The sequence below is a fragment of the Cololabis saira genome, chromosome 8, assembly GCF_033807715.1.
Source record: "Cololabis saira isolate AMF1-May2022 chromosome 8, fColSai1.1, whole genome shotgun sequence".
Lineage (NCBI taxonomy): Eukaryota > Metazoa > Chordata > Actinopteri > Beloniformes > Belonidae > Cololabis > Cololabis saira.
Window position 1 is genome coordinate 23,406,431 of NC_084594.1, and position 15,839 is coordinate 23,422,269.

At 38.9% G+C, this 15,839-nt stretch overlaps 1 protein-coding gene across 3 annotated transcripts; it reads left to right on the forward strand.

Annotated features, from left to right (window-relative positions):
• The first annotated feature begins 1,023 nt into the window (after positions 1-1,023).
• rbm6 (RNA binding motif protein 6) lies at positions 1,024-14,808 on the forward strand. 3 transcript variants are annotated; one of them, XM_061727309.1, is made up of 23 exons: positions 1,024-1,158; positions 2,207-2,254; positions 3,348-4,842; positions 5,579-5,665; positions 5,758-5,827; positions 6,747-6,820; positions 9,353-9,427; positions 9,521-9,812; positions 9,903-10,060; positions 10,167-10,267; positions 10,360-10,426; positions 10,510-10,576; positions 10,727-10,785; positions 10,865-10,985; positions 11,080-11,177; positions 12,587-12,922; positions 13,006-13,155; positions 13,235-13,303; positions 13,444-13,677; positions 13,758-13,838; positions 13,926-14,023; positions 14,134-14,185; positions 14,274-14,808. In XM_061727309.1, exons 2-23 carry the CDS (start codon positions 2,220-2,222, stop codon positions 14,364-14,366), a joined length of 3,912 nt encoding a protein of 1,303 aa, XP_061583293.1. In that variant the 5' UTR covers positions 1,024-1,158; positions 2,207-2,219; the 3' UTR covers positions 14,367-14,808. The 3 variants fall into 3 exon arrangements, with proteins under 3 accessions (XP_061583293.1, XP_061583294.1, XP_061583295.1); XM_061727310.1 differs by having other exon boundaries at positions 14,277-14,808; XM_061727311.1 differs by having other exon boundaries at positions 13,758-13,832.
• The last annotated feature ends 1,031 nt before the right edge of the window (positions 14,809-15,839 follow it).

Below are 15,839 nucleotides of genomic sequence, written 5' to 3' on the forward strand. Positions count from 1 at the left end.
GCCATCCCCCCTTTCCATCCCTTATGTCATTTCATCAATGAATGTGATTTTACTGCTATTTCAACATTTAGAGTCATCACCAGAAAAATAACACCAGAAAAATAACTTATTTGACAATTTTCACCTGTTACAAGTAAATTTTTCACTTGAAATAAGTAGGAAATTTTGCCAGTGGGACAAGATTTATCTTCTCATTAAAAGCAAAAAAATCTTGTTCCACTGGCAGATTTCTCTACTTATTTTAAGTGAAAATCTACTTGAAACAGGGGACAATTGTGGTTTTTCCCAGTGATGAGTCTTGTTTTAAGTGTAATGAGATTTTTTTTACTAAAATGAGACATTTTAACTAGAAATAAGACAAATATTCTTATTAAGATTTTGAGTTTTTGCAGTGATCCATTTTACTTATCCTTTGAAGGACAGAATCATATTGATAAGTTCAGAAAACTGTTTTTTATTGTTGTGTTTTGATGTATTTGATGTAAGTCCAGTGGATATTTAAAGCTTACAGAAGGCTGCTTTTAACTGCTGCTATGTCATTCCTGCAGTATTTCTGCAGGTGTTTTGGTCAGTGCTATTATTTGTAATATATTATATTATTTGTAATCAGCACAAATTATCTGTCCCCATATGATAAAATCCACCATCCCCCCTGATTTCTTTTTACAACTCCAGTACTGTGTAAGACCATCTGAATGATGCCAAAAGTTACTCCGAACTATGCAGGAAAATGTGTTATAGTCTGATTAGAAAAAGGTTGACGTGTTTGCCCTTAATTCCCAAATGTATGATATAATAATGTATCAGGGCACTATTTCATAACACGCTGAAATAGGAAAGATAACAACAAACACTAGAAGGCAGCAAAACAGTGGTGCACAATCAAGCGTGCCTAAAGCCTGAATTATGGTCCCGCGTTAAATCGACGGCGTATCCTATGGCGTAGGATACGAGGCGACGCGCACCGTACGGTGCTGGTGTAACGCGGAACTATAAATCAGCCTTAACTCGGAAAGAAGAAGACGAAGAAGAAGCGTCCTCGTCCTCTGCGGCAACAGCAGAAGAAGAAGAAAGACTCAGCTCTCCATTTTTCTGTTCGCTCATCGACGCTCGGGGAAATTACACCCAAATAAGATCCGAGCTTTAGAGCCAGTCTCGGTAAGTCTTACAGGAAAAAATATAGAAGTCAGACTGGTCCAATCGAAGACAGTGAAATATGCCGTACCAGTCTTTCTAGTTTGGTCAGGTTGAACTGAACGCGTCATTCAGTGTCTCTTTTCGTGGTTTTGGGCGATTTAAGTTTTTTTTGGGTTTTTTTTAATCAAGTATCAAGTCCAAGCAGTATTGCGCTTGAAATTTAATTATTTCTTTGACTTCTTGAACAGTACAGCGATTCCCAGGCTGTGTGCTTGTATTGTGTCGTAGACTGGGGAGGCCCGTGGAGGCTAAAATTAGCGGGCCACCCCTCTGTTTGCCTCCATTTGCATTCAGTGTGTGAAGGCTGATTTATGGTTCCGCGTCACACCCACGCAGAGCCTTCGGCGTAGGTTGCGCGTCGCCTTTACCTCACGCCATAACATACGGCGTAGGGTACGCGTCGATTTAACGCGGAGCCATAATTCAGGCTTGAGGCTGTGCTGCAGCCATCCTCTCAAAATCCTCACTGTGCTATCAACATTACTCACAAAAACACACAAGTTATCAACATGCTATGTGCTTCAAGAGTAGTCCATAGTGATTTTAAGTTATTTATTTGATGTTTTCTTCTGATTTATATATACAGGACTGTCTCAGAAAATTAGAATATTGTGATAAAGTTCTTTATTTCCTGTAATGCAATTTAAAAAAACAAACAAAAATGTCATACATTCTGGATTCAATACAAATTAACTGAAATATTGCAAGCCTTTTATTATTTTAATATTGCTGATTATGGCTTACAGTTTAAGATTCCCAGAATATTCTAATTTTTTTTAGATAGGATATTTGAGTTTTCTTAAGCTGTAAGCCATGATCAGCAATATTAAAATAATAAAAGGCTTGCAATATTTCAATTGATTTATAATGAATCCAGAATGTATGACATATTTTATTCAAATTTTCTGAGACAGTCCTGTACACTTTTCTTTTGTCCTGAATTACAAGGGCTGTATGCATTTGCTTCCCTACAGTTATGCAACCTTTTTTCTTTTTAAACTATAAATAGGACACTCGCAAACATGTGGGAAGGACCTCGCGGAGGACCACCCTTTCGGTAAGTAAACATAAGCTTACAAATAATCTTAGCTTATTTTTTGAAAGAAAAAGCGTCTCCTTTGAGGTGCAGTAATTTGTAATATCCTCATGATTTGGCACCAAATGTTTCACAGTGTAATAATTGAAGAGTATGGACAAGCTCTTACATTTCTGTTATTGGTATATTATTAATATTGTCCTTATTGAACTGCATGTCAGTGTTTGTAGCTGTGATGTTGCAGTTTCTTTTTTCTGAATCATGTACTTTCCTACATAATCCTCAATCCTTTCCTGGTCTTTACAAGCAACTGTATGATAATTAATAAAATAGTTTTGTGATATGAGTGTAACAGTTAACCATCATTACCATAGTGCCATTTAAAGGTGTGTTTAACATCTTTCCTTAATAAGGTTTTTGAACCTTGGAAAAGGGAGGAAAAAAACGTGGGACTTTATCATAGTTTTAATGTATCTTTACATAAACAATTGTGCAGTTTTTTGCTGTTTTGAACAACCTTCCTCCTCCTTCCCACCACATTCATTGCTATGGTCACATTTAGGTTGTAACCCAAATAAAAAAAAAAAGGAAATCCTGTAACTTAATGGCAACATGGCAGATAAGGAAGAAGAGAGCAAATGAATAGCACCTTAAAATGAACAGAAGTAATGTTCATGTATTTTTATTCTTCACTGGGGCCGGGGAGTTATTCATGAACATTCTTAGTCATGGGTATCTAACATCATGTCATACTTTGCTTACGCAGATGTTGCGATTGTATCTTATCGCGATTAAATGCGATTAAATCTTATTTATATTATTTAAGTTATTGCCAAAATTGGTATTGGATGTGTATTTTGGCAGTCATATACATACATTTTGGGATTATGTTATACCAGAGACTGTATTAAGGGAATTAATCATCATCATGTATTTTGTAAAAGTTCTCATTATGTATTTTGTAAATTTGTAAGCAAAATACCATGATTGGATTATTCTGTTTTGAATATAAGAAATTCAAGCTACCCCTGTTTTTCCCCTCATTTTTACATTTCAAACAAAGCAGTAGCCTAATGTATTAATACATATTGGTATGTATTGATGTATGTTCCAGTGGTGATCACCGTGGAGAGATGTTTGGTTGGAGAAATCGTCCAATGCCAGATTACAGAGGTAGAGATGGGATGAACATGGGTCCCATGGGTCATGGACCAAGACCTGATGGGCCACCTATGGACATGAGAAGAATGGATGTTCCTCCCATGCGGGGGCATGATATGGATCTACAGGATATGCGCAGAAGAGAGCCAAACAGAAATTTCTTCAGACCAGGAGAGGAGGACTTTGGTCTTAGAAGGCACAATGACAAAATGATGAATTCCCCTGGTTTCCAGGGGCCAGGCAGGAATTCAGGAGATAATGGGGGCAGGGGCATGCCCCCACGGGAACCAAACCGATTTATGGACATGAGAGACAGAGAGTCATTTCATCAAGACATGCAAAGATTTGATAATCCCAACGATGGAAGAAGAGGGTTTATCATGGAGCGAGATGATGGATTTAGGGACATGTGTGACAGGCCCCCGATGGGCTTTGGTGGTGATGACCACCCTGATATGGACTCGCATCCACGGGAAAGGAGAATGATGGACACTGACAGAAGAGGAGGGCCACCCTTTAATCCTAGAGGTCGATTTGATTCAGATATGGATTTCAGAAATCGACCTGGACAGTCCGCAGACTTCAGAGGTAGAGATAGATCTCCCTCAGCATTTGGGAAGAGTGGTGGTCCTCCAGGTGACAGGGGACGATCAGAAATGCCTTCAGATGTTGTTGATCCTCAGACTCAGAGACCAGCGTTTATGGGTCCAAAAGACATCAATGAGAGAGAGTATTCAGGTGGTAGTCCACTTATGGATTATCGGAGTGGGGAGGAAATGACTCTTGCAGAAGAGTGGAAGAAACGTCAAAAAGACAAGAGTCCTTTGTTGGGTAAAAGCATGGAAGGCGTTCCTGAACCCGGCTTCCCTGCGGGTTTTCACAGAGATGTGAACATTAGGGATTCATCACCATTTCCTGAGAGGGACAGAGGATCTTTTGGCTTCCCAGGCAAAGATGTTGGTTTTCCCCATGGTGAACACTTTCCTGGAACAGATATGCAGTCAGTCAGTAGCAAGGGCCCAAAAGAGCGTCTGCCCCCAGAAATGAATCCCCAAACTGTCCCCAAACTGGATAGAGAAGATAAACCTTGGCTTGGAGAACGGGACTCAAAGTATATTCAGAAAAAAGAAAACCGTGATGAAACCCCTCCTTATCATATGGAGAGGAATAAGCCCTCGCTTGAGATTCAGAAGCCTAATGATCGTTTGAAAGGGATGAAGGATCTGCCACAGGATCAAGGACCTTCCAGGGATGCACTTGGAGAGGAGCAGGAATTCCAAGGCAGTAGTGCAGGAAAGCCAAAAGACCAAGACTACAGGGACATAGATTACAGAACAGGGCCTGGAAGAGTGTTTGAATATAATCACGAGGAACTTCAAGCACCAGAAAAGCTCCTGGAAGTTTCTCAGCCAATCACACCTTCAAAATTTACTGATTCTGGTTCTCAGGTATGTGCATTTTTTTCCATTTTTTGTTTGAAAATTCGCACTGAATGTTGGAAGTAGGGCTGTTCGATTAATCGATTTTAAATCGTAATTGCGAGTATGTAATTAGAACGATGTTAAAACGTGAAAATCGTAAAATCGATTTTTCACTTTAAAAAAAAAAACAAATGTATTTTATTTTTTTTTTTTAACCTTGTCTGCACACATATTAATGATTGATGGAATAGCAAATGTAATGACTGACATTACACACCTCTACCTCCTTCATGGGTTGCATTATTATTTAGCATGCAAAGACCCAGTTTAGTTTAATTAGAAAATGTCTTGTTTTATTTAATTGGAAATATAACTTACTGTATGTTTGCAAGTGCTGATTTGCTGATTTCTTTTTTTCAGAGATAAAACTTTATATTTTATTATATTTTTTAAAACTTTTTTTCAACTTATTTTACAGAGTTTTGCACTTCATTCATTCATTTTTGGTTTAATAAGAGCAAAGTATGCACTTAAAGCCCAATGGGGCAAATGTTAAATAAAAAAACAGCATATTTGAAATCATTTCTTTGCCTTTTGTCAATTCACAAAATAATCGTAATCGAAAATCGGATTTTGAGAGAAAAAAATCGAGATTTTATTTTTTTGGGCAAAATCGAACAGCCCTAGTTGGAAGACCCTATTGTATCTGCAATGTACATTATTTTGTATTATTTTTGATCTTTCATGACCATTTTTTAAAAAGGATCAAGATTACAGGAATGCATCGGTGGACAAGGTTTCCAGTATTATATCCATAACTGGCATTCCAAAGACTGCCACAACGGATCAGGTAGTCGAACAGAATAGCAGCTTGGCTTTAATTATTCACAATAATCATACATGATGGCACAACTAACTCAGGCTGATTGTTGTCTTTCACAGATTCTTGGTGCCTTCGCAGTTCGTGATGGTGTGCCAATTCAGGGAATGAAAATCAAGAATGTTGTTCCAGGTAAGAATTAAGATTCTTTGTGGGTTTCTTTGGGGCAGTCGATCGCTAACATGTCCCTCGAAATTCCGCTTCGACATTCGATCCTCCGCTTTCTTAACATCTGTACACTCGTGGTTGCTTTTGTTGCTGGTTGTCTGTGTGAACTTGCTCAGTGAACAAGAAAGGGGCTGGGGTTTCTGTTCTGCCATCCTCCGTCTTGTCTGAGGTTGCGGAGATATTGGGCTCAGCAATTACAGGATTCGATATTGGCAGCTTTCGAAGCCTGACTTTCAGTTCTTGGTCATAGAAGATCTGTGATGAGTGACTTGTTGAATTTATCCAGCGTGGATGTTATTTCTACACCAAAGCACACCTGATTGAAAAATTGAAGTTGTAAATCCTGAAATGGACACGTTGATAGCGTTTGTTCCTGTTGCTCTAAACATTTGCTGTAGGGTGGAATGGATCAGTGGATTGCTGTACACCTGGTGCCTGCATGATGCCAAGCCGTTCTGTGAAGATTTTATCAGAAAGTCCTTTTTTTCATTTTATGAATCAAAAGCGCATCAGAGAAGAAGATTTTTGTTTTATTTGTTTTTATATAATCATGAACTCTTTATGGTGTAAACCATGCAAATGGTTTGCAATGTTTGTTTTGCAAGGCTTGGCTTTATCAAAGCTGTTCATGCAAGTTTAAAACATTGCAAGTAATCAGTATGAAAACAAAAGAAAAAGGAAAAAAAAAATAAAACCAATGTTTTCCTGAAAAGGTATGTGTTTGAGTCATGGTGTGAAATTTCACTCGCACTGATCTCGATGTACTCACGATTGCTTTCTATTTTTAATTTTTTTTTTCCTTTTCATTAATGTTTCACTGGGTGACTGTCATTACTGGCGTTGACTAACAAAAACCCATCTGTATTTCAAATGCTGTCCCCAGGTTACAGCTACGATATGGCCTATGTGGAGTTTTTAAACCTCGAGGATGCAGTCCACTTCATGGAGTCCAACAAGGTGGCCCATCCTCGTCACTCTACGAAGGCCGTCTCTCCCATCAGGATTACGAGGGGTTGAGAGGGCATTCAGTAGCCGGGGAAGGGAGAACTTGGGAAGGGGGTGCTATGATTAACATGGTTAAAAAAAGATGAATTAGATGGTTTTTGACAGCTTTTCTTAATCTTGCAAATGACAAATGTCCACAAAGCCATGCTAATACTACAGACATAGCACTAACGAGATCTAGAAAACGTAACCATTTGAAAGTGTATTGAAAAAGATGGGCAACAAGAGGTCTCCCACTTATTCGTTACGATTCCCAATCGTAACGAATCCCAATTCACCAGAAGATATGTCACAAGAATGAGGCATATTAATGTTGTCCGTGAAGGTTTTATCTAAATTTAGATTTTATAATGACCTGGATTGAAGGAAAATGCTCGGGTGGCACTTTTTTTTTTTGTTTTTTTCTCTCTCCTTGTAGAGATCTCTGATTTAAAGGAAGGAAATGCATCTTTGAGCACTTCACACACCTGTGTGAACAGTCTAGTGTTTTTGTTGGATAACTACAGGTATTTTGAAGCACACCTATGGTGGAGCCTTTAGAATACATGATTAAGGGCTACTATTTTTTTCTTTTTTTAATGTTTTTAAAGGAAGAATTAAGGATTTTTTTTTTTCTTTGTCTATTTGCAGGTGAAAATTAGCCTTGGAAAAAACTTTCTTTTTCCTCTGAGTTGCTAGGTCATGTTAAGTATTTTAATGGTATTTCAAAGGTTAAGCTACACCACTTTAATGTTCTCAGTCTATATCAGCATTGCATCCATGTTTTTAGCCACTGTAGCGCTTTAACTTGGTGATGGAATTTATCTCTTTGGTGCAGACTTAAAGATCTCTACATTTAGATGCTTATCCATAGCAAAACCTTCACGATCCAGCGATTAAAGTCATCTGATTTAGGCTGTTCATCTAATTTTTAGTCTGGGATTGATATAAAGTTGATGTACATGGTTCTTAATCAGATGTCTTAACAGCTACTGGGCGGATTATATCTGAATTTCACAGTTATTTGTGGTTCCGAGAAGACGATCTCTAATGACTCAAGTCATATCTTTCTTCTGGCACCCCGATGTGTGTGGTTGACGGGTTTGGTGCAGATGTTCCCCGCCTTTCTAAACTCTGACCTTGCGACTTTCCAGATGTTGCATAAAAGTCGAAGATTGTGTTTGGCTTTTTGATTTCTCGATGGTGAGCTTAGCAGCTCAACAAAATTTTCAGTGTTGCAGCTTGTCTTTTCTTTTTCCCACCTTTTAGCCTCTGCAGCATTGTTTCTGTGGGAAACACATTTTGCCTTCTCATCTTCAGTCACTTGTGCACACTTTCCTTGTGCCATTTTCTTGAACTCATCAGTGAATCCCTGGGCACTTTGATTAAATCCTTTTGGATTGCTTGAGCAACTTGCAGATGAATTTTACATACGTCACATTGTTGAACACAGTCTTCAGCGCAAGAACCAAGATTGATGGCACTGACTGTCTTGAAAATCCAGCAGCGTTGTAGACTGAGTTGTCTCGATTGTTACCTAAATGTGCTGCAGCTACTGTTGGTTGTGTTCTACTTTATAGTCCTTGGCTCATTTTCATGTGCATTGCATGTCCTGCAGCTGATGATGAGCCGATAAGCCAGATGAAGATGAGGTTAGTTGTGTGAAAGATGACTGTAGTTTGGGGCTTTTTCTTAATTTTTCTATTCACTATTTGGTGACCAAGATAGGTGATTGTGTGCATATAATATTTATTTCTTTTTTAAATCTTTTTCTTGTGGAGTTAACTAGTGTGGGCTTAATTCTTTACCATTTCCAAGGTATGATGAACTTTGAGTGTGTGGTCCAATGAAGAACCAGGATATTGAGAAAGGCAGTGTTTGATTTGTAATCTGCTGAGTGTGATTAGTGTTTGACACTTAGATGTTTCGTATTTCTTATGTTTTTAAGCCCGAATAATCCCAATACCAGAGGTAGACTATTTGAGTTTATTGATTGATGGCCTAAAAAAACAATAAACAATCGGTACATACTCCCTAAGTCCAGCATTTCAGTTCAAGATTTGTCCCTTTTTCGTGTATGAAAGAGAACTGCGCATTTTTTGTTTTCGTGTTTGACTCGAAGCAGTTTGAGTGTCGCTTTTGGCTCTAGAAAACTGGTGGGTATTTTTCAGTATTGTCTTGTCACGGTACTATCCAAACGATTATTCGGTCTACCGCAACAATAGTTGGCAGGTCAACAGTGATAATAATCCCAAGTTGCATTCTGAAATTGTATCTCCCCTGAAACGGTCCGTGTAGTGGGGGGTGGGGTGGAATGGCCAATGTGTGGCAAGACCATGGAGCTGGACTTCGCACACCACCATAAGTGTCGAGCCATTTTTATCCTCAGCATTAAAAGGGCAAAGAGCTAAACCTGCCATAGTGCATGTTTGGTGTCATTGGTGTTTTTAAGCCAGGTCATTAGTGTGCTGTAGTTCTGATTGGTGTTTTCTGTTCTTCTTTCAGGGTTCCCTAAAGGTTGGTGCTAGAACAGCTTCCATGAAGTATATCAAGCCGGATGAGTGTGAAAGAGGAGTTCATGTGAGTTTGAAGATGGATTTTTTTTTTTCTCAGTCATTCACATTATATCGTATGTGCCAGAGAAGTCAAAGCAGAAATTATTTATTTTTTCAGGAATCAGACCACAAAGTACCCCAACCCCAGGAGCTCCAGTTGCCCAGATCAGATAAACCTTTAGAAGACTTTAAAAATCACTCAAACGGTTCCATCCCAAAAGGTCTCGTAGAGCAGCCGTCGAACATCCAGTGGCAGCGAAGCTCGGACCTGACTCCGGAGGCTTGGCAGCAACAAATTGACCAGCAGCTCCTACAGCAAGAAACGGAGCAACAGGCAGAATCCTGGGGGAACCAGAACCCTCTTCATCACGGCTCACAAGAATTACACCCTGTATTCAAAGACAGCAAAAGTATGCTGATCTGACTTCCCTGTTCTTCATATCGTGAAGCTAAAAAAGATACTAATACACACTCATGCACACATTTTTTATGTGTTACAGCCATGATAATAAAGAACGTAAAGCCCACCACCACAGTGGAGACCATCCTGAAAGCTTTGGACCCTTTTGCGTATCTGGATGAGAGGAATGTCCGCCTGGTGAAGGGAAAGCCACTGGGAAAAAAGCGCTTCTGCTTTGTTGACATGGACTCCCATGAGGTACATTCAGACATCAAAGACCAATTAATGCATTTTGCTTTATCTTGAGTCCACCATACCTTGGGTTGTTCCCTGCATGGAGATTTTGTTTTCTTTTGTTTTATAGCAAGTGACACGCCTGGTTGAGCTCCTCACTAAACCCAAGCCTCTGTATATTGATGGAGTCAGAGTTTATGCTGAGGTTGCAAAACCCCTGAGGAACCAAAGGTAAGACATAATGTTGTAAATAGTCTTTTATAAACCATGTCCTCTTGAGAAATCTAAAAGTATTTTTTTATTTTTTTTTGTTTTGCATTCAGTTTCATTCATCTTGATAAACCATACACTTCTATCCTTGGCCATCCACCTGACGCCGGCATGATGATGGTACGTTGTTGAATTAGTTTTATAAGAGTGACGGAGGAAAAAAAGTAATGGTCCAATATGATAGTTATTTGTCTCTGTTTCAGCACCAACCATACCAACAACCGCCACCGTTCTTGCAGCCTCCTGTTGGTACCCCGTCTGCACTGGATGGTAAAGTCTTCCTCTAACACATAATGTGTTTCATCCCCATTGATGCGCTTTTCTGTGTTGTAGAATTTCAACATCAAACTGTCTCTATAGTCTCTTCATTTAAGTTTTTATTTTTCTCTTTTCTTCATTTACTTCTTTGCTCATCACTAGGTGAATTGATGCGTGGCTGCATTGACCCTGCTCTGTCTTCTGACCCCAGCATGAGGCAGGTAGGTTGCAAAGCAAAAACCAAATGTGTACACATCTTATGTCAAATCTTAATGCTTAATTTAGCTTCCTGCTGTTTAGGATCTTGGGTGTGTTGAACCTCCCGCTGTAGCTCCGTTGTACCAGACCGGCGGGCCTCATGTGCCTATGGACCCAGCAGGGATGACTGCCACCCCAGATGTATCACAGACCTACATTTATGGTATGATGCAACTCAGTTATTTAAAATTAGTAATGGTGATATTAATTATTTCCAGCTGATTTATTTGTCTCATACATTTTCAAACTACTTCCAGGTTCTGAGATCCCCGACACGTCCAACTACTTGTATGATTCAACTTCGGGCTTTTACTACGATCCAGAAACAACTTTGTACTACGATCCAAACTCAAGGGTGAGAATTCAGTATAACAGTGATCCAAAAGGCTGTTTCTCATGCATAAATGTATAAAGGATAGCCCACCTCATTAAAATGTGCAGAATCAAATCGATGTATTTTTCCATCTGTGGAGCCACAGATGGTAATTCTCGTTAGACATTTTATCAGTGTATCTGCAACGTGACTTTCTCCCACAGCAGTCTAGTAGCACCCTTTTTTTCCCCTCCTTGCAGCCCTATCATGCCAGGTAAACTTGAGGAGTGCAGTCTTCTTATCTTGAGATCAGTTGCCATTTACATCACTTTTACAAGCTAATAGACTATGATGATAAAGGGCTTTGCTGTTAATTTCAGATGCACCCCATTAACTAATCTCTCTACGTCATATTGGTTTGCAAAACATTCAGGACTTGGTGCACCTCAATTATTCACACATACTCCCAGTATTAGACTTGCTTCAGGTATCCATGCGGCTATTCTTATACTGGGAGTCTTTCCTCATAACTCTCTTCGGTGTAATATATAGTTTTTATTATACAAAGTAAAATACTTGAAGGTCATTTTGAGTACCGATATCCAGGTTTATGGAAAAAGTATACAGTTCTTTTGGAGAAGTGCTGTTTTATTATTCACAAATGCTTTTCATTTGCTGTAATCCAGAGATGATGAAATCGAGGCCCGTGGGCCGTGAGCCAACAACCTCTTTTAATCTGACCCACGAGAAAATACAAAAATATGTATGTACTTGCAATATAATTCTAAACCGTTGGAAGATATGCACAAGGGCCATAATGATATCTCATAATGCCTTTTTTTGTACCATGACTTTTAAACTGATTAATGACTATAATTGAAGACGTATCATATTTGATACATGAATTTCTGAGACCTTTGTAGCATCCTCATATTCAGAAAAGGAAAAAAAGAAAGTTTTATACAAACCAAAACATTATTAAAAAATGTCAATGTAATGTATTCATAGTAAGGAAAATAATTTAGAAATGGTTTGAATACAAAATGTAAAAGGTTTTTCATTTAAACATATAATTAACACTTGAACTAAAAATGCATTTTTCATATGTCAGGCTTTAAATGGTCAAGAGCACAGGAGTTACAAACACACATGTAATCTAATGTTATGATAGTTCTATCAGGTGCAAAGTCTGGGTGTTTGTGAAAATGTCATTTTGAGGTAATTTGGTTATTAATGATAACAATTTGTGTTTGGTTGGGAATTGCAGATGAGTAAATTGTGTCCTGAAAAATAGAGTTTATATACAACAGTAAGATTATAGGTGTTTTCAAAACAAGGCTATATTGTTTTTGTCAATGGGCAATTTACTGGGTTTCTGCCATTATTTGGCTTTGAATGATTGGTTTTGGTTTTCACTAAGTCCTTTTTTCTTTTTTTTTGGGTCTGTTTAGTACTTCTACAATGCCCAGACCCAGGATTACTTGTACTGGGATGCCACGTCGAAGACCTACATCCCAGTTCCAGGAGGGTACTCTGCAGATACCCAAGCGGTGACAATGACGGCAGAAGACCAAGCCATTCTGTCCAACCCAGCAGCAGACGCTCCTCTAGAAATGAAGAAACTATCGGAACCAGCAGATGCATCGGGATCCCTGACAGCACTTCCAGACTCGGGTGCCAGCTCCACTCCCGAGGCCGTCTGCACGGCGCCTACTGACAAAAAGGAAGATGACGACACGGGGAAAAAGGATAAAGAAGACAAGCCGAGAAGTCTTGCTGCTGTAAAGGTTGGTCTCATCAACTGTGCAACTGTGCTCAAAATATATAACACCTTCAGGAATCAGTCAAATCATGAAATGTCTTGTTGCAGATTATGAAAGATATGGAACGCTGGGCGAAGATCCAAAATCGCCAGAAGGAAAGTGTGCGTGCTCCGTCTCCTGTCCTGAAATTTGGAATAGATGATGACAAGAAGCAGTCAAAGTCAGCTGATGCTGGTTTTGCTGTATTTGAGAGAAAGGTTAGTGACTCCCGTCTAAGACCCTTACACTTGTTTTATTGCATTTGTACAACATTTTTCATCCTTTTTTGTGTTTTAGATCTCTGGTGTGGATGATCTTTTTAAGAAGCCTCTTGCTCCGAGTTCTAAAAAGGATGAAAAGTCAAAGGTAAGTGTTTTTTTTTTGGTAGCTGAACTTTGTTCCAAGTAATTATACAGTACTGGTATTGAAGGGATACACCTGTAAGTGGGTTTTTTCCAATTTCCTTTTATTATAGTAATTTTAACATTTTTCTGTTTTGTTTTCAGCGTCCAATGGGCTCCTTGGGTCTCCTGGCATCAGACTATGCAGCTGGAAGTGATGAAGAGGTGGAAGAAGATAAGGAAGAGGCAGCTAAAGGTCAAACCTTTCAGAGCGGCCAGGCAGAGGACAAGGAAGACAAACTGACCGATTGGAAGAAGATGGCCTGCTTGCTTTGTAGGAGACAGTTCCCCAACAAGGACGCTCTGGTCCGCCACCAGCAGCTTTCTGACCTGCATAAAGTACGACATTATGACCTATTTAAAAAATATTTGGTAGTGACTGGTCGGATTTAGCCCCTAATACTTTATTTTCCAAACAGCAAAATATGGAGATCCACCTCAAGATCAAGCGGTCAAAGAAAGAGCTAGAAGCATTAGAGAACCAGGAGAGGGAGGTAAGTGTAAGTAAACTTCGCTTAAATTACTATTATGGTTTTTCTGGATACTTGATACTTCGCTTTACTGAGGGTGGACTTTGCTGTCCACAGCTCAATGCCAGAGAACCTTCTAGATCACCAGAACCGAAAAGAAGAAAACACCATCACCCACAGCCGCAGCCTCGTAACACCTGGGCAGGTAGCTCCAGGTAAACTGAGGCAGAATATGTTCAGTGTGAATCAGATACAGGAAATTAAGTATAAAATCCTTGGTGTTTTTTTTGTTTCATTTTATATGTGCCCTGTTTTCTGCCTTTAGGGAAATGAACAAAGCCAGTGAGAGGCCTGGATTAGGTTCTGAACCCATTCAGGTAAATGTGTCATTTAATCTTACTGATCGTATGAAGTAACTTGTGGGCTAGACCTTTCAACACACTTCTTTAAATCTATTTTCTTTAGCAGAAGAAGAAGGAGCCTGTTGTTTGGGACCATAACACCTACAAACAAGCAGTGCGCAAGGCCATGTTTGCACGGTTCAAGGAACTTGAGTGATCTCATCTGAACATATCTTCTTTCTGATATGTGGACTGTTAATGACGCACTTGTCATTTTTGGCACTAAAAAAAACCCTTGGACCATCTTTACAGATGTCTCAGATGTCATTATTCACAAGTCACAATTTTGTACACTGAGATAAAAAAAGACATGATGAAATCTAAAAATCTGCAGTGGATCCTGACGACCAGGAACAGGAATTGCTGGATGTCCCCAATGATGGTTTTTGTATAGAAATTTACTCTGATTTCTTTTTCGTGCCAGGGGTTTTGTGTGGTCTGTGAAGCCACTTGTGAATCTTGTCTTTTTTCTGTTCTTATAAACACTGTAACACTGGCCACACTTTTATTTTAAAATTTAAATATTTTTTACATTTTCATTTTCATGGGTTGAAATCCCTACCATGTGTTCATTTTATAAATAAAAACAGAAGAAGACACCATGGACTGTTATTTTCATTTGCAATTTACTATCATGTTTGAAATAAAGACTTTTAAATTGAATTGAATGAAACTACCCGATGAACACTAGGTGGCAGCAGTATACCACTTTGTTTTTTTTTGTTATTTTTTTTTAGGTACATCCAAAAAGTGAGATCATTAACAAGACCATGAGTTTTAATTGTATCTGCTTACTGAGTAAAAGTGGGAGACAAAGAAAAACAAACTCAAATGGATATATAATTTCCCTTTCCTGGCCATTCATGAACTTTCAGATCTAAGATGTAGCATCAATGGAGTCTACCTTCTGACCTTTACTGAAATAGAAGCGTCCTCGTTCCCCAGTGTCTGGTCAGGTGAGTAAAAGGAGGTGTTGCTGACGGACTGAAGCTCTCATGAGAGGAACTGCAGTGTTTAAGAGGTAGGGAGAGTTGACGCTTCATGTACGAGAGTAAGAATAGATTTGTATTTTTATTTTGCTTATGTTAAAGCAGTAACACTGAGAAAACTAAGATGTATTGAATTACCGGTAATCCTGGTGTTTTCCTAACCAACAGGAAGTTTGTGTCTTGCTACCATGGCTCCAGATATTAAGTGAATGTTTGGATTGACTGAACACATGGGATCTCACAGAGGAGATGACGATGTGGGGGGAAAAAAAGTCTTGTTCTGTGGCTACGCACCAAAACCACAGCAATTACTAGGTTTTTGTTTATTTTTTTTGTCAAACCCTGGTATATCAACTTACCATATATTGCTCAGTTATGAAATTACCCCCCAAACCCACATTTGTATGAAGGTAATCATTGTCTTACTTTGTCTTGCCAGAATGGAGAAAGGTTCGACACTGAAAAATGACAAAACCCATTAGTGACAAATATAAATATTTAAAGTTTCAATCATTCTGTGTGTGAACTTGTCAGTGTGCCACAGAAGCGCTCCAGAATGTTTTTAAGCTTCCTGTAACATGTCTGCTGTCCTTGGATATCGTTTTTGAAACTAATTTAGGGAGTAGTTGTCAAATTTCAGT